General features: G+C 38.5%; 1 protein-coding gene across 2 annotated transcripts in view; it reads right to left on the bottom strand.

The window, feature by feature from the left end:
- Nucleotides 1-1,510: 1,510 nt before the first annotated feature.
- Nucleotides 1,511-22,691, bottom strand: part of pi4kaa (phosphatidylinositol 4-kinase, catalytic, alpha a) — a 44,820-nt gene continuing 23,639 nt past the window's right edge. Inside the window, exons 30-55 of one of the 2 annotated variants that reach the window (XM_053516185.1) lie at nt 21,581-21,673; nt 21,313-21,469; nt 20,459-20,586; nt 20,178-20,336; nt 19,719-19,870; nt 19,498-19,605; nt 18,545-18,765; nt 17,817-17,975; nt 16,729-16,808; nt 16,328-16,527; nt 14,711-14,801; nt 14,307-14,474; nt 12,229-12,282; nt 12,011-12,131; nt 10,383-10,512; nt 10,231-10,301; nt 10,055-10,127; nt 8,877-8,947; nt 8,056-8,165; nt 7,874-7,978; nt 7,554-7,679; nt 6,225-6,345; nt 4,177-4,336; nt 3,913-4,002; nt 3,180-3,263; nt 1,511-2,796 (exon numbers count right to left, since the gene is read on the bottom strand). In XM_053516185.1, the coding sequence (XP_053372160.1) occupies nt 2,745-2,796; nt 3,180-3,263; nt 3,913-4,002; nt 4,177-4,336; nt 6,225-6,345; nt 7,554-7,679; nt 7,874-7,978; nt 8,056-8,165; nt 8,877-8,947; nt 10,055-10,127; nt 10,231-10,301; nt 10,383-10,512; nt 12,011-12,131; nt 12,229-12,282; nt 14,307-14,474; nt 14,711-14,801; nt 16,328-16,527; nt 16,729-16,808; nt 17,817-17,975; nt 18,545-18,765; nt 19,498-19,605; nt 19,719-19,870; nt 20,178-20,336; nt 20,459-20,586; nt 21,313-21,469; nt 21,581-21,673 (3,084 nt within the window). In that variant the 3' untranslated portion in view covers nt 1,511-2,744. The remainder of the gene's footprint in view (nt 2,797-3,179; nt 3,264-3,912; nt 4,003-4,176; nt 4,337-6,224; nt 6,346-7,553; nt 7,680-7,873; nt 7,979-8,055; nt 8,166-8,876; nt 8,948-10,054; nt 10,128-10,230; nt 10,302-10,382; nt 10,513-12,010; nt 12,132-12,228; nt 12,283-14,306; nt 14,475-14,710; nt 14,802-16,327; nt 16,528-16,728; nt 16,809-17,816; nt 17,976-18,544; nt 18,766-19,497; nt 19,606-19,718; nt 19,871-20,177; nt 20,337-20,458; nt 20,587-21,312; nt 21,470-21,580; nt 21,674-22,691) is intronic. The other variant, XM_053516186.1, reaches the window with a different exon arrangement.

The raw sequence follows: 22,691 nt of genomic DNA, 5'->3' as shown, positions 1-22,691 counted from the left end.
ATACAGGTGCATCTCAATAAATTCGAAATTCACAAATTCTATCATTGAAATGTTAATTTCACGTCAAATAACACAATTCAAAAAGCAAAACATATATCATCTAGATTAATTACAAACAGACCAATATATTTCAAGTGTTTATTTCTTTTAATTTTGATGATTATAGCTTATAATGAAAACCCCAAATTCAGCATCACAGAAAATTTGAATAGTTCAAAATGGTGTCACACTTTAATCAGGTAATGAACTCAAAAAAACCTTCAATGGTTTCCCAAACCTTTAAAAGGTCTCTCAGTCTCGTTCAATAGGCTACACAATCATGGGAAGGCCTGCTGACTTGACAGTTGTCCAAAGATGATAATTGACATCCTGCACATGATACAAGGTCATTGCTTAAGAAGCTGGCTGCTCCCAGAGTGCTACATCCAAGCACATTAATGAAAAGTTGAATGGAAGGAAACAATGTGGTAGAAAAAGGTGCACAAGCAACATGGATAACTGCAGCCTTGAGAGGATTGTGAAAGAAAGCCATTTCAACAATTTGGGGGGGAATTAACAAGAAGTGGATTGCAGCTGGAGTCAGTGCTTTAAGAGCCACCACACATAGATACCTGGGCTAAGGACAAAAGTATTGGACTGTTACTCAGTGGGCCAGAGTCCTCTTTTAAGATGAAAATATATTTTGCATTTCATTTGGAAATCAAGGTCCCAGAATCTGAAGGAAGATAAGAGAGGCACAGAATCCAAGTTGCTTGGGGTCCAGGGTAAAGTTTCGACAGTCAGTGGTGGTTTGGGGAACGATGTCATCTACTGGTGGTGGTCCACTTGTTTTTTCAGGTCCAAGGTCAGTGCAGCCATCTACCAGTAAGTTTTAGATTACTTTATGCTTCCCTCTGCTGATTTTATTTTCCAGCAGGACTTGGCATCTGCCCACACTGCCAAAAGTACTGATACCTGGTTTAAGGACCATGGTATCCCTGTTCTTGATTGGCCAGCAAACTCGCCTGACCATTGTGACGGGGTATTGTGAAGGGGAAGATGCAAGGCACCAGACCCAACAACGCAGAAGAGCTAAAGGCCGCTATCAGAGAAACCTAGGCTCCCATAACACCTCAGCAGTGCCACAGACTTATCACCCCCATGCCACATGGCACTGCTGCAGTAATTCATGCAAAGGGAGCCCTGGCCAAGTATTGCATGCTGTACATGTTCATACACCCTGACAAAAGTCTTGTCGCCTATCCAAGTTGTAGGAACAACAAATAATAACTTGACTTCTAGCTGATCATTTGGAATCAGAAGTGGCTTATATAAATGGGAATTGTTTCTTATTGTGAATTGTTGTGCTTATATATATATAGATGATATTCTAATTCATTGAGATGCACGTGTGTGAGATATATACTGTACAAACATACATACACACATACACACAGTATATAGCATGTTCTTAGTTTAGATTAGAAATGTTAATGAATTGGAAAAAAAAAAAAACACCACACAATTTTTTTTTAAAACCATTTATATTATTTGACATAAAAGCATATTACATTTTAACAGAAACACACCATCATTCTACATCAGGGGCACTTGAAATGTCCAGCGATCTGCAAATGCCTGTTTCCTATATGCAGCTTGCGTAAAGCCAATTAGGATTTTGACTGTAGAGCACAGGACTATTGAGCTCACCACAAAAGAGCTTACCATGGCAGCTCCACTTTTCCAACCAGCATGTAACGATATGCCAGTAAAATAGGGGTCATTGCACAGCTGTATAAATAAAATACACCAAAAGGAACAAAGCTTGACTTGACAGATACAGAAGGTGATGGACAATAATATATTAATGCACTAACTGAGTCATTATGGCTTTTAATAAAATAAAGTTCTAGGTCATCGTTCAGCCATTAAAAACATTCCCTTATAAAATAAAGTTCTAGGTCATCGTTCAGCCATCTCATTCACCTCCCAGACTTTACATATTCTCTCTCTCACGCACACGAAACACATGAAATACGATTTTCACCTTTACCTTCCATATACTACAATAGTTCTCTGGATAATGTTTTTTAAAACATAATCATTTAACAGATGAATGATTTCACCAGACAACATAAATCAATTTGTTGAAAAAAACATTTTAAAAGTAAAGCCAATTATTTAAAGATTGCAACAAGCGTAATAGCTAAATTGTGAAGTCTGATTTTTGTTTTTTTTAGCAAGCAAAGTATGATCAAAAAGACACTTCAAGTACATGCAAGAACACTCCGAATATATGCATGTCTCTAAGATAACACCAGTGGTTTGATCTGATTAATAATTAAACATCCAGTGCACAATCCTATTTCAAAATGTGACACGTTAAACATACTGCGCAATTTCAGGAGCACGCAAAAATTTTTTGTACTATATGGGTCAAGGGGACAAAGATGACTTCTCTGGTGGTATACAAGACATACCAAGTCCTGCACATTAGAACACTGTACACATTCAAAGTGGAATGTTAACATAAGGGCTAAAAGTCGATGACAGTGTAAAGCTTAAAGGGAGATTAAATTTAAAAAAAAAACTGAATCATTGCACATGCAGTATTTTGTACAGCAGATGACTAAAGCAGCCCTGGGGAAAACAACCGAACTATAATCACCACTCTGCTATTACCTTCACTGTGACTGGGCTGAGAAATAAGGTAAAGTGCTTGTCCTAGATAGTAAAAGAGTAAAGAAGGATGAAGTGTAGTGAAATCAGTATGGGATCTGGTTTTGGTAATACTGCAGCATGTCGTAAGTTTTGCTCCTGCAACACAGAAAAGTGCTTTATTAGTTGAACTATAAACACTAGGTGTAATCAAATAAATCTTTAGAACGTTTTAAATCCAAAAAAATTGGTATGATATGAGTTACCACTACTACTGATCCTACTACAACTACTATGAATACTATTACAAATGGAATGACTTTAACTACAAAGACCTACTAATTACAACTATTATGACTAGTACCAATACTACAACAACTACTATAACTACTATGACTTACACTACTGCCACTGCTACAATAACTATTACTACAACTACCACGACAACTGTAAATAAGACTACTACTGCAACTACTATGTCTACAACTAATGCTATGACTGCAACTTTTACCATTACTTATAAAAAGAAGGAGAAGAAGCACCTGCTACTGAGGAAGCAACGCTCAATGACTTTAATCATAAATGCAGCAGCCTCTTTTTCGCTCATGTTGGGGTTAAACCTTTGCCTGTAATGCAAAAACAAAACATTTTTAAAAAACATTTATTTAGAATAAGGTGGACCCATGTTAAAAACACTGGTTTATTGCAGTCTAAGCTCAAAACTCATCCTTGCATCATTCTATAATCTTATCTGGATTTTTTAGATTTGTACCCAAGACCTGCTGCTTGAATCATAAAGATAGTCACAGGCTTATCCAAGAACTCTTATTCCCAATATTCCTATGGTAAAAAAATCCGTTCTATTCATTCCTGCATGAGGATATGCCATGGTATACATCTTTTGCAGCTTGAAGTTTGGCACCAAAAGAATATAATACACAAAAATTGCCAAGTAATAAACCTAATCTGGTGCATATCATTTTGCAAAACTTTGTGAGCAATAGTTATGCATGGGATTACATTCTATATTGCATGACTTTAGGGCAAGTGTGAAAATGCCCCAAAGTACTTTTTGCTTTTACTCTTGTAGACCTGTATGATTTGTAATGATTTATAATTCCACAACTGAGTGCATCCTGAAGAGGGTGAGCTCCTTTTACAGTGTCAATGTTTCTTCTTCAGGTCACGTCTGATTAGAGCTCTAAATCTACATCTTGATTTCTATAAGGCTGCTTTGTGATAATGTATGTTGTTCAAATGAAACACACAACATACTTGAGTAGTTTTATGGTCTGCCCTCTGAAGCATGGAAGGCCAGTATCCAGCATCAAGGTCACCAATGACACCACAGCATCCATATATGGTCTTTGATTATCCAGTAAGAAAAAGACAGAAAGAGTGATTAGAACACAAATATAAAACTGTGCCCTGCACATAGATTTCTCTCACCCTTACAAAACTCATGCTGAACTCTAACCCTGTGTCCTGGCCTTACACCTTATCCATCGTCATCAAATATTTACAAGACACAGGTCTCACCTTACAGCCAGATATCCACGCACACACATCTCCATGAACCACTTAAATGGAGTGGCCTCCATTTTGCCCCCCATGATCATCACCATCTCATCGGTCAGCTTGATGTCTGGCTCCCAGCCTAAATTCCCGCCCGGAGAGCTCTCGAACATAAAGCCGAAATCTACAGCCATCAAAAAGAAACAATTCTACAATAAGACTTAATTCTATTTTGCAACACATGAGGGGTTGTTGTTATAGGAAAAAAAATAAATGATGGTGTGGTGTGATGGAATCACCTTAATGAAGCTAATTACATTCCTAGAACAGCATGTTTCTCCATATATAAATATTCCTATCATCCCTTTATGGAACTGATTAGCCATAATATTATGACCACTTGTCTAATATTGAGTAGGTCCAGACCTCCAGTGATCTATGGAAGGAAAGCCAGTGAACCGGCAACAGGGTCACGGGCGGCCAAGGCTCATTGATGTGTGTGTGTGAGGAACAAAGAGTGGCTGTATAGTCCAATCCAATAGAAGAGCTACTGTAGCACAAATTGCTGAAAAGATTAATGCTGTTTTTTATAGAAAGGTGTCAGAACACAACCTCTGTTCTGTTGGCAAAGAAAAGGGGGGGGGGGCTTCTTAATATTAATGGGGTGGTCATAACGTTATGGCTCATGCTATTTTGAAATAACTAACACTGGAGACATGTTCCACAAAATTTAAATACATCTGTTTACAGAATGACTCATGTTAAATGACTCTGTTTTTCTTTGTTAAACAACATTTTAACCTGTTATGTGGGACTATATAAGTCCTTCTTTAATAATAAGAAACTAACAGAAACCAGTTATTTGCCTGGCAACAGACACTACTGGCACTACTGGAATCAGTGCTTTTACTTTGAACTAAATAAAAAAATATATAAACATTAAAACAAACATTTTTAGAGAGAATTTGCGGCATATAATTCCATATAATACCAAGCATTAAATACAATTACAAGAGGGTTCAAAATGACTGAGATCGCAAAAAAAAAGTTTTTAAACCAAACAAAGAATAGAAAATTATACTTTATATTTAATGTTCAATACTCTAATACACTATACTCTAAAACACTATTTTAGTTTTTAACTATATTTTTAGAAAATGTCAGAAAATATGAACTATTGGACATGTTAAATGCTTTGTACAAAATAGTTGTAATTAGTTTTAATAGCTGTACACACACACACAAATATCTATCTATCTATCTATCTATCTATCTATCTATCTATCTATCTATCTATCTATATATATATATATATATATACTGCAGTGCAAAACTGTACACACACTGCAGACACATACTGTACACACATTGTAGACTGTGCACATACTGTACACACATACTGTACAAACACACACACTTTGCACACACTATACACACACAATAACTATAAACACTACACAGACTATACGCACACACACACTATACGCACACACACACTATACGCACACACACACTATACGCACACACACACTATACACTACACACACACTATACACTACACACACACTATACACTACACACACACTATACACTACACACAATTCATCAGAATGTCTAAATACAGATTTTTTTTTTTTTAAACAAAAATATTTAGAAATTTAAATTCATATAAACAATTTTGGCGATTATACTTTTAACTAAAGTTTTAAGAAATTTAATTTGCAATAGAAAAATAATGTATGCTAAAAAAATAAAAAATTTATTAGTGCTCGTAGACATTTGGATGCTACAGTATACACTAATTTGAAATATAGGACTGTCTAATATCCATGTTTTTGTCCTATTATGTAAGAATAATCATGTTTCAATAATTCTCTATTTTAAAAGCTATGGTATTTTGGTATTATTTCTATATTATAAAGGAACTTGCATATTATTATGTATTATTATATGTTCTTAAATTGTCCCCTTTTGTCTGTTCCCTTGTTTTTCAAGAGAACAGACAGACAACAGTCTGTTGTTGTTTTTGCCCAAATTTTTCTTAAAGAGATAGAAATCGGAGTCAAACACACCGATGTGAATCAGGTGGCCTTTGCTGTCCAGCATGATGTTGCCATTGTGCCGGTCTTTGATCTGCAGCAGGAAGAGGAGCAGGCTGTAGGCAGCCATGCTGCGGATGAAATTATAACGCGCCTGGTGGACATAAGAGCACATGCAATGTATTAGGACACCTGGCTGTCTATTTAAGGGAACAGACATTAGACAGGATAACATGCAATTTACCCATTATTAACGTTATAAAATCATTGAAAAAATTTGTCTTCCAGATGCTTTAAATAAAATCGGTTAATATGGCTGAACAGAGAATTACAAGAAAAGGCTTTCTGGCAGACCTAAGTTCACTCGAACACATTACTTACAAAGCTACAACTCGAGATAATGGTGTACACACACAGCACTGCATGACTCTATAGTATACAGCAGTGTATAAGTAATGACTCATAATCGCATTATCCACTATGACCCAGAAAAATAAGTGTTCTGTTTTGAGCCTAGTTCCTCTCAAGGGTCCTTCCTAATGTCGTCTCAGAGTGAAAGGTCACTTGCCACCACTGCCTCTGGCTTACTCATTTGGGACAAATTTAAATCTATATCCATGTTCATGTAAAGCTGCTTTGTGACGATGTCCATTGTTAAAAGTGCTATATAAATAGATAAATGCCACATTTAAATTAATGTGCTTATTGTAATATAGCAGTTTAATATTTGAAATACACAGAATTTTTGGCACGACAATTCGCATGCATAAGCGTATTCAAAGATATGTGATGTCGTTTGTTGTGCCATTTTCTGTGAAGAGACATTAAGGCAGCATTCACATTACAAGCCACATGGTTCAATTTAATTTTTTTGATCAGATCAGGTTTGCAAGTCAGGACGGTTCACAATGACTCTTATCTTACTCTAATGTGGACTCGTCTGCCTGCACATAGACACACATCGATATGCGTTTGCTCCCGTTATCCAATTAAAAATGCATCACATTTATGTGACCACTTATTCATTTCAAACGATGCATGCAATTTAAGCAAAAAAAACCTTGCTTGGGGTTTTGCTCTTGAGAACGGCAACTAGTCAGGTTTATTTGTTGGGATCCAAAAGAAGGAAAATGATCTGCCTCACTTTAGCTGTTTTAGCAGCTATTGCTAGGACTGCTATGAAATCCCCAAGCTGAGGTCAGCAAATCACTCTCATTTAAGTCACATGACAAAGTTGAAAATAATCAACTTTGGAGTCGCATCATTGATTATTTTTCTACTACAGTAGGTTTAAAGTGTCTTACTGCTTATGTTTCTTATAATTATATAAATTATAAAAAATGGAAACAATAAATAAGGTACCTTCTGGAAAGCCAGAGTAGACTCATCACCGTACTTGTTTCTAAAGTAGTCGTACATGCCGAAGTCAGTCTGTCTGCCCAGCTGATCACGAGATTTACAGTCCGGGATACACTCGATTACACCACACTAGAAAAAACAATCAGTGCTTTTTACACACTTGCAGATATTTGCTGCTTTATTCATTTTTACTCTTGAGCAGGGACTATTGTAAGTACATGAAACCAGATATCTTTTAAAAGTCAACAATAAACTAAGCAAAACTCACAGAAAATAGCTAACATCCTAACAGCAATGAGTGTATGTAATACAATGAAACTCACGCCAGGTGCTGTAGCAACAACCCTGTATGGAAACACAAAGAGGTCGAGCCCCACTAGCTCGAATATGTTCTTAAAGAGTCCAATGATCTGGAGCGCCAGCATGTCCTATCACAAGAGAAAAAAAATTATCTTAAAAATGATCATTATCTTGGAAAATATGAAATATTTGGAAAACGACTAACCTGTCTGCAGTCGTCTCCGACTTTAAAGATGGCTGCTTGCCAGCAGACCTTCTGGACGGCTTCAGCATTCCCTTCGCCTTCATCGATGGAATCACTGAGGCATCGCAGACCTGAAATAAACATGGTTCATGGTATACTTCTAAAGGTACATACAATGTACAGACAGAGGTGACCAAGACTAAATACTTAGTCTTAGTCATCTCTGCCTGTACAGTGCTCTCTCTCACTCATCATCTATACTGCTTTATCCTGAATACAGATACAGGAGCCTGGAGCTTATCCCAGGAGACTTAGGGCACAAGATGGGGTACTCTCCAGACAGTGTGCCAATACATTGCAGGGCACACACACTCATCTGCCTAATCTGCATGTCTTGTGGGATGAAACCTGTGGAAAACCCACCAAGCATGGGGAGAACATGCAAACTTCATGTACACAGGAGTGGGAATTCCCCAAGTGGGAATCGAACCTGGAGGTACAAGGCGACAGTGCTAACCACTAAGCCGCTGTGCCACCAACTGTAAAACTAAGTACTACTTAAGATTTAATAGTTGATCTCTAGTACAAAGAATTCTCAGTTGTGATTATTACGAGTATATTGTGTTTTCACCTTTCCATGTAGGGAACCTGTTCTACACACTACTACATTCCCAGTAAAATCTCCAAATGTTTTGTTGAAGGGTTTTCTCCAGATCTGGCCGAGGAACATGTAACTCTGTTTAAAGCTTGTTTTTTGTTGTATTGCATGGTTATGTCAGACCTGCACAAAACAGTGAAGATACAGAGACAGAAAAAGAAGGAAAGTGGAATACAAAACTCACCCTCTTTCTCAAGCTCACTCACTCCACATCGCTTGACTTTGAACTTTGCCAGATAAGGGGCTTTGGCAGCACTGCAAAATACATGACAATCAAAAAAAACTGAAATGTCCTAATACATGAAATTCGTGGCAGCCTGGAAAAATCTGTCACATGGTGACATTTTAACATTTTCTACTTATCATAGTTCTGGAAAACCATAATTCTGCGTAATTATATAATGCTTCTCTTCTCCATCTAAATTAAAAATTGACAGAACCACAAACTGAAATGATTCAGGTTAAGTCCAACAATTTAGCAAAAAAGACGCATATAACAACAAAAAACCTGATTAAATTTGACATTCTTGATCTGAGGAAATCGCATGGGGACAAAGATTTTACTGTGACAGGCTGCAAAGTGACTAATGATACAATTTAAAAAAAGATTGTTTATATAAAACCTCAGCAGCAGCCTTATTTCCCCTCTCGTCTGTTCCAACAACTTAGCATTCAGCATCACCAAAATAATAAATGACCAGCCTGATAATCTGTCATCATCTGCCACTGTTTCTCACTGGTTCATGCCTTAAGTTAGATGTTGTTTTATGCTTGAATGTTTCATAGGTCATTGTGTGGCTTAACAATCAAAAAACATACCTCTGAAACCGATCAGGTACGGGAATTGGATTGAAAAATCCAAAGACTTGAGAGCGCAAAAAAAAAAGGAGTCAATCGGAAGGCCTGAAGATTTATTCAAGACTACATTAAAAATACAAGAAACCCTAGCTCTTTGGAAGCAAAACATGAAGAAATAGGGGCTGCATTAACTGAGGGATGTTAATCTCAAATTCAGCCACATTAGCACTGTTGTAAGGCCATTAAAGGGCCATAATATAAATAAGTCATGATATAATATTATTATCTATACTATTATCTAACACAAATAACTGACACTGAAAATAGAATAAAACTCTTTTAAAAGGGAGAAGGCCAAAAATATATATAACTTTATGCAATTGTAGACTGTGCCTCTTGGCACTTTCATGGAAATGGATATTCTGGTACTGTGAAAATTTAGGTTTTTTTTAGCCACAGTAACAGGTTTTCCCAGGCCAGCATGCGAATACTGAGCACTAAGATAAGCTGTGCTATTACACTAATTATGTATCTCGTTTGTTTTAGCTGTTTCAGAGACCACACCTCTGCATGGGAGTTCCTGACTCGTAGTCAATATCTAGAACAATGGCTTCAGGATTGCTTGGTAAGTAGCAGCCTGGAAGAGTGAACACAACATAAAGTAGGTCATATAGAAAAAAAGAAAAAAAATTAAAACAGACAACAGAATCAATTAAACATGTTTGGAAATTACGACTCACCTGGTTGAACTCTGATATCAGATAAAGCTTTGAGGCAAGCTCTTTTCCTCTCCTCACCTTTAGGAACCGGCCTGACGAGAAAGAAGAAGCCATTGTGAATCCCAGAACACCAGGCAAATTACTTTGTTACTAACCTGTATGAGAGAACGTACTTAATAATAGCAGAGACATTGGTGATCTTGTTAAAGAAGTCAAACTCGCGCTGGTAGAAGTCTTTAGCAGGGCCAGATAGAGAGCCTATGATCTCCTCCATCATCTGTTCCAACAGCTCGCCAATGTCCGCTGTGCATCAAAACATGATTGTTAACACCTACATTGTCTTGCAATGCAACAAATAAACCTACTCCAAACTTGGAAACGAGAATGTGCTACAGGAAGAATTTCGCCTTAAAGTTTGTTTTCAATAACAGTGAAAAAAAAACTAACAGATCAGATCTGCGTGAAGTTGGTGCCATACTGTCCCGTTTTTCTTACTCAAGTTCACATAAATCTTAAGCCACTTTCATACATACAGGAGTCCCACAAGAAATTTTGTAGAGAACAAAATGGGTATTCACTGACCTAAAAATGGTGTACCATCATGGGCCTATGGATTTGAGTTTTGACAAGAACAAGGAGTTCTTGAGTGGTGTACAGCAAGAACAAGAAATATCCGCTGATCTTCTGGTTTTGTAAACAGCTAGAATGAGGAGCACTTGTACGAGAACGAGAAGAGGCCAGGCATTCTCGATCAGAGGACCACAATCATCATGAGCAGGGCATAAAAAAAATGACATGAGTACTGAGGACGGTATTTAAAGGGATGAAATAGAGAATTTTATGGAGAATTTTCTTTCCAATACTCTCCTCGATCCTGACCAACTCTCGCCTGTATTACGCAGACCACTCGCCAACAATCTTCTTAATCTCACCAGAACTCCCAAGAGGCAAGAAGGAAAGCATTCTTTTTGAACTCACAGGATTTCTCCTCAATTATTCCTTGGACTCCTCAATCTCACCATCACTGTGAGAGTCTACAAAATCGTCAAGAACCAGGAAAGGCCTCGCAACTTGAAGAGAGTCTTTGAGTGACATGAGAGTGCTACGAGACAAATGTTCAGATTTGTATTTTATGAAAATTCCATAGCTTTTTCCCAAGATTGGCAAGCTTAAAGAGAGGCTTGGGGAGTTTGAAGCGAGCCCTATGAGAGGCCAGGAGTTTCAGGAAACTTCCAAGAGTATGCCAATTTTCTTGCCAAAATTGCTCTCAGCAAGATTTCTAGTCTTCCACCACACCTCTTAGTGGAGGAACATTTCCCTAACCAATGAGAACACAGGAAATGGGACTTTCCCTAGAAAAACAGCAGACTCCTTATTACCACTGTGTAGGTGGAAAACGGGTTATGCAAACTGCCCTCACCTTTTTTTCCTTGCATGGAATGCCAATGTCATGGCAGGGCAGGAAGTTTGAATGGAAATTTCCAGGAACATTTATGGATTAAAAAAACATAAAAGTAAGGGGATAGCTTTTTCTCTAATATTTTGTCTGTGTACACAGATACTGAAGACCCATGTCAATGTGCAAAAATTTCTTAAAAAGTCAATTTCCCATAATAGATTTTTCCTTTAAAAATGTTTTAACTCAAAACCTAATACACCAGAGAAATGGTATGTGTGACTGTTATTTAAATGGCTGCTGCTTTATTAACATATAACATACACCTATAATGTAATGCAATGTCATTATTATGATGTTTTGGGGCTCATTTTCTATTATTTAAATCACTCTATATTTACTCACGATCTTTCTGGTGACCCTCTTCATCCAGATAGATGTTGGTCTTCATGTTCCAGATAAACTGATGTGCAAGCAACTGAGATTTCTGTGCAGCCCACAGTATGTATTCACGCACATACCCCATCTGTCATAAAGGAGTGAAGAAGATGCATAATGAGACATGAGAAATCAGCGTCTGGTATGTCGTATGGAAAACTATGCAACAAGCCAACGCTTCCTACCTTGTCGTACCGGAGAGCTTGCACGATTTGTGGAATGTAAAAAAGAATTGCATCCTTACCAAGAGAAAAAATATATACATGATGGTTAACAGACATCCTAGGACATAATTTAATAACATAATATCACAATTTTGCCCTGACGATATTAGATTTCAACTTGATCACGCTAAAAGCATAATTGATGGAACATGGTGGTTGAAGTGATACATTTTATGTCCAAAAGTATGTAGACACATGAATCCGAATTTTTTAAATTTTTTTTATATATATATATTTTTTTTCAAAATTTTCTCCCCAATATTAGTCATAGCCAATTCCTCCACGTCACTAGGGGGCTCCCACATTAAGGCTACTACTACCACTCAGTCGGGAGGGCGAAGACTATCCCGTGTTTCCTCCGAACCACGTGACGTCAGCCGACCGCATCTTTTCGAACTGTTTGCTCACGCACCATTAGGGGCGGAGTAACACACTCGGAGGAAAGCGCTAGACACTCCTTCCACGTGCGCGAGCTCACAGAGGCCCCTGATTGGCTGTAAGCCCGTGATTGTGGGAGCGCAAGTACCTCTCATCCCTCCCCTGAGAGAGCTCGGCCAATCAGCTCTCTCTGTGCTGTAAGAGGAAAACAGCATCACCCGGAATTCGAACCAGCGCTCCCCGGATGATAGGGCGAGCGCTTTACCACTGCGCCACTCGGAGGCCATTAATCCGAAACTTTCATATGGGCCTTCCTCACATTGTTTGCTTTAAGTTGTAAGAACACAAATATATAGACTCTCTTTGCATGCTATAATACTTATACATCCTCTCAACCTGACCTCAACCCCACTCAACACCTTTGGGATGAATTAATGCACGGACTTCATTACTCACACCAGGGGCTGACCTCAAACATTCTTTTTGTTGCTGAAAGAGAACAAAATCCCAACAGCAATGCTCCCAAATTTAGTGGAAAGCCTTTGCAGAAAAGTGGAGTCTGTTATAGCAGTAAAAGTGGTGACCAACTCTGCATCAATAAGTCATGGTTTTACAAAGGGCACAAATAACGCTGAAGGTCGGGTGTCCACATACTTTTGGCCATACAGTACAATGTGTTTAACCGCAAGATTTATTTGCTTTAATTCATGACTGAAATTCCCACAAACAGTTTTGTAACACTATACTTCACTTTTGTAACAATAATGAAATAGACTCCATATTAACTTAAACACCTTCTGTTATGAACTTGCAGCCTCCTAACACACAGTATGACTACAGATCAATTCCTGCTATCAGATATCACCCAAATTAGGCTGGGTTCCCTGTTGGGTCTGGTTCCTCTCAAGGTTCATTTCATGCTCATTTCCCTAATTTTTTTTCGATTCTGTGAAGCTGCTTTGCAACTATGACTATCGTTAAAAGCGCTATACAAATAAAACTGAACTGAATTGAATAAGATAAGAGCTGAGTGTATAAAAAAAACAAAAAGTACAATACATTCATAAAATATTTGATACTTTCGACATGTTTTTTTTTTTCCCTTCCTGCACTAGGTCAAACCGAGAGATCAATCGCATGCAGTCCTGATGGCATGTAAAACTGGACTTCTATCAGCTCACAAGTCTGGAGCTTGTAAATTCACAAGTCAATGTTCATGTAGATAAAGTGTAAGCACTGTAAAGCACCTCCTTCATGTCTCGTATACTGCGCATCAAGCTGCTTTGAGGAAGACACATCAATCACCAGAACTGCTTTAGTTTTAATTATTAATAAATATACAACAATTTGGTTTATAATGATTTGTTAAGATGTGCAGCAGTACTGTCATACATACATTTTGCCCCTGAAGTCACGTTAGTGCATAATATGAATTTTTTTTTTTTAGAAAAAACAGCAATCCACTACACAGGGAACTTCAGGCTGATCCGAGACATGCCATCGCATCTTATTACATGAAAGGCATCATGTTTCTGCTTACCACTTCTATCAGTGTGCTTAAATTTAATTTGATCAACAGTGGCATGATATGAAAATTATAATAACGGTTTCCTATTGTTAGAAAAGAAAAGAATTCTTGACATGGCAGAACTGGTACGTACTGGAGGGAAAGAGCGCAATACTTTAACTCCATACTGGGCGGTAAGGGGATGAGGTGGATACATGCTGGAGAAGTAGGACAGGCCAGTTGGGGGATCAGCAGGGGCCCAACACAGGATGTGGCTCAGTTCGGGTGAGTCGGCGTCAATGGTATGCCATGTGACCAGAAACTGTCGATTAAAAAAAAAAAAAAAAAAAAAAAAGAGAAAGAGTTGGCAGTTACGTGCTTACATATATGCTTATTTCTACCAATGACTTCAGCTAAACTCTATGATTGCACTTTCCCCACCCCACCCAAATCCCCCCCACGCCCTACCTTAACCTTTATATTTAAATTTTATACCCGTCTGTTTTGAATAGAAAAAAAAACATAGTTTTCTTCTATTCTCTCTTAAAAACCTTTCACCTTGACTGCCTCCGGAACATCGCTGACTGCGCCAGGGTCCAGCCGAACCAGCCGAGTCACTTCAGCCCCAATGGCATCTGTGTTTTTGAACCTACAAAACAGGCCGTAAAAGGTCATCAGCAACATTATAGTATTACAAACCTGGATGACGATACATATGCGAAAAGCAGGTCGAACAGGTTTTAGCAAAAAAAAAAAAAAAAAAAAGGAACCTAAAATAATAATAAAAAAAAAACAAACTTAACTTTACTGATACACTGACAAAACAATCCACCTTGTATTTTTTATAAACATTAAAAAGAAAAACATGAGGGGAAACTCAGATAAATCAGTTTTTATAGAGGAAGACAGTCTGTCTCTTTACCTTAGCAAATAAATCACGCTAAAGTGTTAGTAATTGTTATTTGTCATCTTTTTCAATCACTTAAAACATATTTTCTTGATTTCTACCGTATTTAAATTACGACAAGGTCATTACCAATTGCTACCACAGACTATAGAAAGGAACTCGACTGTAGGTTTTCTGAAATGTGGTTTTCTGAAATGTGGTTTTAAGTTTAACTGTGGGAGCTCTTGTTGTCACCATCTTGGCAAGAGCTAACTCTGCCTAAATCCATGTAAATCCATAATTGAGCATATGGGCAGAGCAAACAAGTGACTGGAACATGCCTACTCATCTATTACACTAACCTAGCTACTAATGCTGAGGTGGCTAAGGTTAATTTGTACAGGATTGTGTAAATGTCCTAGGCACTGTATTATCTGTAGCACGGTTTTTTGCACAGAACTGTTACTAAAAAAGCTGGATGTTTTTTCTAAGAGTGCTGGAGAATATGCCAGAGTTCTTCGGGTATCACTTGCTCCTTTTTATATTCGTGTAAATCCCCAGGGCACATCGTCACAGGTCAACTTCTTTAGCTGGGTAGCTAAAGCAATGCATAGAAGACAGTTAGCAGTTTGACCCCTGCTGGCACTCAAATTGGCCACACTCCTAATTATGCATTATTTTATGGCTTAATGTAATTTTAACACAACATATGCTACATAAAAAGTAACCCAATACAGCTGTCATAAATGAGAAGTCTAATGATATAGACCAAAACCATTTTTTGGGTCTATGGGGACTGACTCACGTTTGAAGCCAGCTCCTACTGGTCAATAGAAGAACTACATGTTTTGGAACTTCTGCATTGGCTTCATTGTTTTAGAACCGGGGTCACCTCATGAATGTTACTCAATAACTAGCACTTCACTAAAGTATGATAACACTTCTGTTGTGCCATTTGGGAACTTCTGTCTTTCTATTGACTTCCTATTGTGACAATCTGTGTCCTAATAGCTAACTCTATCTCCTAACACATGCCAGCTACCAACTGATACTCAGGACCCATTTAGTTACTTACCTTAAAGAATTATTTCTGCTGTAACAATTATTTCTCAGTAACTATGCTAAAACTAATGGATTCATGAAATGTAGTTATGGGAGTAAGAAATCGAAGTGTGGGCTTTAAAGGGTTTAATGGCTTAAAATATTAAATATCCGCTGTTATATGCAGATTTCATAATGTTATACATATGATAATATATGTATCATAGACAACTTCCACGCATTGGTACCTGGCTGGGAGATGCAAAGCAAGGTAGGGAGAGATACTCCAGGCCAGGTTGACGTTGTCCTTCCACTGTTTCTCACTCAGACTGATGTACTTGGACCTCCAATTAGCAATGCTGGTCTCTACAGACTGGTCTGTAAAAATGGTGAGCTCCTGGGCAGACAGCGGGTTGTACCACGTGGTCAGACGCTCAATCTCACTTGCCTGGATGGAAAAAGATGGGCAAAAACGAAAAAAAAAAAAAAAAAAGTGAGTGAGAGGGTCCATAGGGCCTAATGGGATAACATGACTAAAGCTAGCATTGTAACCAAATGCTAACAATTAACTTTCTGTGTCAGTTTTCTCAAAATTGCCAAAAGTGAAAAGTAAAACTCGAGATGGCATTAAAAGAAAATAAGGGCTTACCAGTAACGCCAGTAGTAATGTCCTGCGCTTCATGTAGTACTTGTGCAGCTGAGTGCCTCTGTTACTCTTCTTTGATATTCCTGCGGGCAAAAAAAGGAAGAAAGAACTGGTCACAACAGTGGAAAACTAACAGCATTAAAGCTAATTAAATAACAAAAATTAAGCAGTCTTAGTCTTAAGTTATTACTGCTAAAAAGTATAATCATGAAAATAGAAACAAATTACTGTTGCTGTTTTCAACAATAAAGTACTCAGTGACAGTTATGTACAAGTTAATCTTAACCATTTAGCACATCGTAATTAACCTTGAGAAGAGTAGGGATGTTTAAAATGTACGGCTTAAAAATGAATCCTGGTTTGACTTGAACACCCCTAATATTTATATATACATTTAAGTCTCCTTTGAGCTTCAGATGCCTACAAGTAAGTTAATAAATGCCGGCTCAAAGCAAGAATTTCTTTTTTGCTGAGTATTATAACATTCCTGTCTTGATGAATACATTCTAGCGCACCATAACACAACCATACGAAGGGCATTCAAGTCAAACAGGGACTTCTGATTGTGAATCATTGACAGAACACCATAATTTTTCTATTTAATCCCCTGCTACACTAATACACTTATTCCAAGGTTTCACTAGTACTTGGATACCATCAAGGCAGAACAAAGCCATGATCAAAATGCCTGCTTCATGTCTGAAATGCTAGCCTCCCAGGAATTCCCTTAATGGCAAAAACATGTGGAAAATACTTTACGGGACTGTACGGGAGATAAGGTAATAGCTCACGGCCGAGTTCCTGTCACATGCAAGTGATCTTCATGAATGACTTTTGTGCAGTCCCCACAGACAAATGCTTGATCTGTTGACTTTTAGGAATTAGGTGTTGCTTAATGTTCCCATAAACAAATGTTTTTTGAAACATTTACCCCATTTAAATGTTTTACTGCGGCTAAGATTATCAAGACTGTAATGTGCTTAAAGATTTATGTAACTGTCAATCAGTTTTATGACTTCATTCATAGGAAAACTGGTTAGACTTAAACAACCCTTGTACAATTACATCAAAGAAGTACATAGCAGTCATACCTGATTTCTTGGAAGTGGTGGACATTCCACTGGACAATGGGTAGGTGTTGATCCAGCCCTGGGCACTCTGTTGACGCGTGCCCACTGACATGTCCATGGTGTTCCTGGGGTCAGCAGCAGTCATCACTGACAGGCTGTTCAGTGACGGGTCTTGATTGTCTGCCAAAGTCAAGCAAAATGTCTCTTGATAAGCATACTATGATTCTCAATGTTTATTACCGTTTTATCATCGTTGACAATCTTATCGCTCAATATGACTAAGGTCTTAACATTTTACAGGCTGTTGTTATTCCAGCACATTCAGTCTACTTTCTATTATTTTGCATCGATAATTAGTGGTACCTGCACTACAAATTTCAAACAAACCATTTTTGCTTTCTCACGTGCATTTTTGTGTCACTGGCACAACACACGGATGGAGGGAACTATAAGGGGCGGATGGAGTCTAAATTAGTCCTCTATCACTAGAAATGACCATGCATTCTACATGAGCGTGCTTATGCGTGGATGAGGGAATGCTTTCTACAATGGTTAGCAAAAGAGGCATTTTGTGTGGGGGGGATGGGGCGGAGCCATTACTCAAAACAAATTAATAAATTGGCGGCCGCGGTGACAAACTCGTGCATTTTCAAGCGCAGGCTTCAAATTTGCATGGTGGCAAATTGGAACTGCGATGGCATGCTCCCGAGGCAGTGCAAGTCAGCACAGGTGGAGCAAGGCAGGCTTACTTAAGATCGATATCGGAGAAGTGCTGGAAACGATTAGCGATCCGAAAATCCCGGCGGATAGAGAGCTTTGGGGGGGATTGGCGCCAGGCTCACCAGGTGGCACGAGCTGGCTAGCGGCCAGGTACTTCTTGTCCGAGAGGATGCTGGCATAGAACTTGATCATGACACTGATATCCTCACGTAGTCGCTTGTCCCCCTGAGTGGGGAATTTGGGTGCCACACTAAAAAAATAAAAGAAAGAATCAGAATCAGAAAGAATCAGCTTTTCTTTAAAGTAATACATGGTTAAATACAATGGTGTTTAAGTCACAAGCCTTTATATTTCTTCATATAATCCCCTGCTACACTAATGCACTTATCCCACGGTTTCGCTAGTGCTTGGATTCCATGAAGGTGGAAAGTTTTCTCATTACACCAGAGACATGAACAAATAGCCTGTAGTCATGTATGAAACATTGGCCTCCCAGGAACTCCTTTAATGGCTTAAACATGTGGAAATGACTTGAAGCAAAGGACTGTACGGGGGGGATGTGGTGATAACCTACAGCCAAGTTCCTGTAATGGTCAAGTGGTGCAGTGGGCAGTATGAGGTCATGCAAAAACAGAACAGCTCCGATGATCAAACCAGGCCGTTTTTTGTCCTCCATTAATGGCCATTAAATGCTGTCCGATCATGGCTCCAGCAAACTGAGAAAACGTTATACCTTGATGGTATTCAAGCACTAGTAAAGCACTGGAATGGTGTAGCAGGAGATTATATAGCAATATAAAGATGTTTTTTTACTCTCTTAACTGTGTTTTGTTATTCTAATCAATCAAAAGTCCCGGTTTGACTTGAGGAACCTGCATAGTTTAGGAACCCAGCGATCAAGATCCGTATTTTTAAACAGTACAGTATTTGTTTTTGTGATTAACGAACAAATAAAAAATTTGTAATGAAACTTCTTCATTACCTGAAGTAATCAAAGGCAGTGGAGTAGATCTTCTCTCTAAGCACATTGCGGATGGTGGCGATGCTAACCACATCAGAATGAAGCAGTGAGAGACCAAGCGTCAGTAACCTGCAAGCAAAACAAAATGTTATACTGGTTCATGTTACAAATCCCGCTTTACATGCAATATGAAACAGGCATTATGACTAGAGTGGAGGGGGAAAAAAAAGCAGACTGTAAACCTGAAGCGAGGTCCGATAGCCTCCACGTGCCGGTTCAGGCTGCTTTTCGAGCCTCCAACAGTGAGAGAGAGCGACCTCTGCAGCAAGCTGGCAAAAATCTCCACCTGGTCTGCACTGCAGTACTTTGCAATTTCGAAGCGCTGGACAAGGAACTGGAGGGCCAAAATAAAAAAAATAAAATAAAATAAAAAGATCACTACAGTAAATGAAATGTATAAAATGTATCTTTTTTTATTGTTGCAAAATAATAAAACAATAACACTCGTGCTTAAATTATATGATGAAATGCAGAGTCACTGAAAATAAACTGTCCTAAAGAAACAAAAAAGAAAAACTGCTGCCCTGCAAAAGACATAACCTCATAGCAATGCTTTAAAAGAAAACTAATCAACAATCAGACTTGACAGAAGCACTGTGATGCACACAGCATGATTATGTCAATAGTTCCTAAATAATAACCTCAATCCAGATGTAATGGGGGATGACATTTGGAGCGCAGGGCTTGAGCTGACTCTCCTCAGATGCTGCCAGTGGATCAGCTTCTACCTCCGCCTCGGAGAACAGCCCCATCTTCTGCTCCACGGTCATCTGCCAGGCGCCTGCCATCTCACGCATAAACTACAAACAAAGAATGAAGATAGTGATTGGACAGGTTTTTTTTTTTTCACACAAATGAAAATCATTTCTAATAACGTTTTAGGTCATTTTTCTTTCAATTAAAATGATAAAAAGGTCTTTACCGGGACTTCCAGAACAGTCCTAGCTGCTAGAAGCCATTCCCAGCATGCTATAGCAGTCTCCATGCCATTCTCAGTAAACATCTTCAGTGGAGACCAGCATAGGTTATGCAGAAGATGCGGGTCGCAGTCTAAAGCACATAAACATAAATTTTTAAACACTTCAGGTTACTTTATCTATTAAACTTATAACCAGTCCAAAAAAAAAAAAAACTCATTCCATATTAGATATAATATGAGCAGTGTTTTTGTCTAACTGGGACTTTTGTTCATGCAGAATAAGAGCTCCCTTCATTTCCCTACATAGTCTCCTGCTCTTCTAATGCACAAATCCCAGTGTTTCACTAGTGCTTGGATAGCATCAGGGTAGAAAAAGACTGTCGGTCTGAGTTTTTGTAATGTATGTGTGAACATTTCCCACAAACGATTCTTTTCCCAGCAACAAGTTATGTCTTATTTTCAAGAGTCAGGTGTTTTACTCATTGAAAGTAAAAAAGAATGCTAAAACATTAGATTTAGCAGCCTGATCTTTTTTCTTTTAATGATGTAAATTCCCGACCTCAATTTCTCCCGCACCTCGACTTCCATCTTCACTTTTATTTCTTTGTTTTTGTTGTGACTGGCAGCGGTAGCTGCTTGGCGCTTTCATGACTTGCACGTGATGTAACCTTATCTAAGAACTTAATAAAATATTCCCAAATATTTAATATAGGCTATATGGAATTGCATGCAACATACATGGATTTTTTATTTAATTTTGTTTTTAATGACCCGCCCCAACCCGCCCCGCAAATTAAGTGACAATTTCTTTACTCGCCCCGCCCCAACCCAACCCGCGCATCACTAGTCAGTCGTACCTTTGGATGTGATGAGGAGCGCTGCCATTTTAAACATAGCTTCAGTAAACTCTTCAGGTTGCTGCCTCTCCAGAGCCTCATTCAGCTGCTGGATCATCATCTTATTCAGGTCTGAGGGGTTGCGAGTCGCCTCTAAAAAGTGTATCATCCCTGCTACCTGCATTACACACACACACACACACACACACACACACAAAAAAAATTATACTTCTGCACAATAAGACATAGCTGAATAAATCTCAAGAAATGAACGAGACAGAAAACAAACCTCTCCTGCATAGCGGTTCCTCAGGTTCAGCGAGGCCATAAAGTTGGAGTAATCTTTCTTTACACATGCTGGCCTCTCTGTGAGTTGATTGGTCTGCAGGCACAGTACATTAATTTCATTTTAACTTAAATGTTATTAAATGCAATTAGATCATTATGTTAAGGTTTGCCATACTGAAGCACCTAGCCACTATATATACACAATACATACTGTATGTACATTTATACCACAGTGGTGCTCAATTCTTGAATCTGATTGGTCAAAATATGTTGATAAACTTTTTAGAATAGAAGATGTGACAATAGTGGGGGTTATAATTAATAAATAACAGGTTTATATATATATATATATACACACACACAAAAAGGTGAGGGCTACAAAAAGATCAGCAAAGCTTTAAATATCAGTCAAAATACTGTAGCAAAAGTGATACAAAAATTTAAGAAAGATGGAAATGCAACCATCCTAAAGAGACATTTAGGCCGCCCACAGGAGTTAACATCTCGACAGGAGCGTCTTCTGATGAAAAGGGTTAAAGAAAATCGCCACACAATTTCACTGCAGTTGGCTAAAGCAGTAGAAAGCCAAACTGGAGTGACCGTTTCCCATGACACTATACGGTGCACACTGCAGAGGTATCGTCCACGCATGGAAGCCTAAAGCCCATGCACAAAAAAGCACGCCTACAATTTGCTAGGGCCCATGTTGAAAAAGATGAAGACTACTGGGACTCTATACTCTGGAGTGATGAGACAAAGATTACTGTTTTTGGAACTAATGGTTTCAAAACTGTACAGCGTCGTAAAGGTGAGGATTTCAAAAAGAAATTCATGGTGCCTACAGTGAAACATGGTGGTGGCAGTGTCTTTATGTGGGGCTGCATGAGTGCTGCTGGTGTTGGGGAGCTGCATTTCATTGATGGTATCATAAACTCAACAATGTACTGCTCTATACTGTAGAAGAAGATGCTGCCATCACTCCGTGCACTTGGTCGTCGTGCACTTTTCCAACATGACAATGATCCAAAACGCACATCTAAAGCTACTGTTGCATTTCTGAAGAAAAACAGGGTGAAGGTGATTGAATGGCGGAGAATGTCTCCTGATCTGAA

This window comes from Clarias gariepinus, chromosome 17 (assembly GCF_024256425.1).
Source record: "Clarias gariepinus isolate MV-2021 ecotype Netherlands chromosome 17, CGAR_prim_01v2, whole genome shotgun sequence".
Classification (NCBI taxonomy): Eukaryota; Metazoa; Chordata; class Actinopteri; order Siluriformes; family Clariidae; genus Clarias; species Clarias gariepinus.
This window is presented reverse-complemented; position numbering and strand designations above follow the sequence as displayed.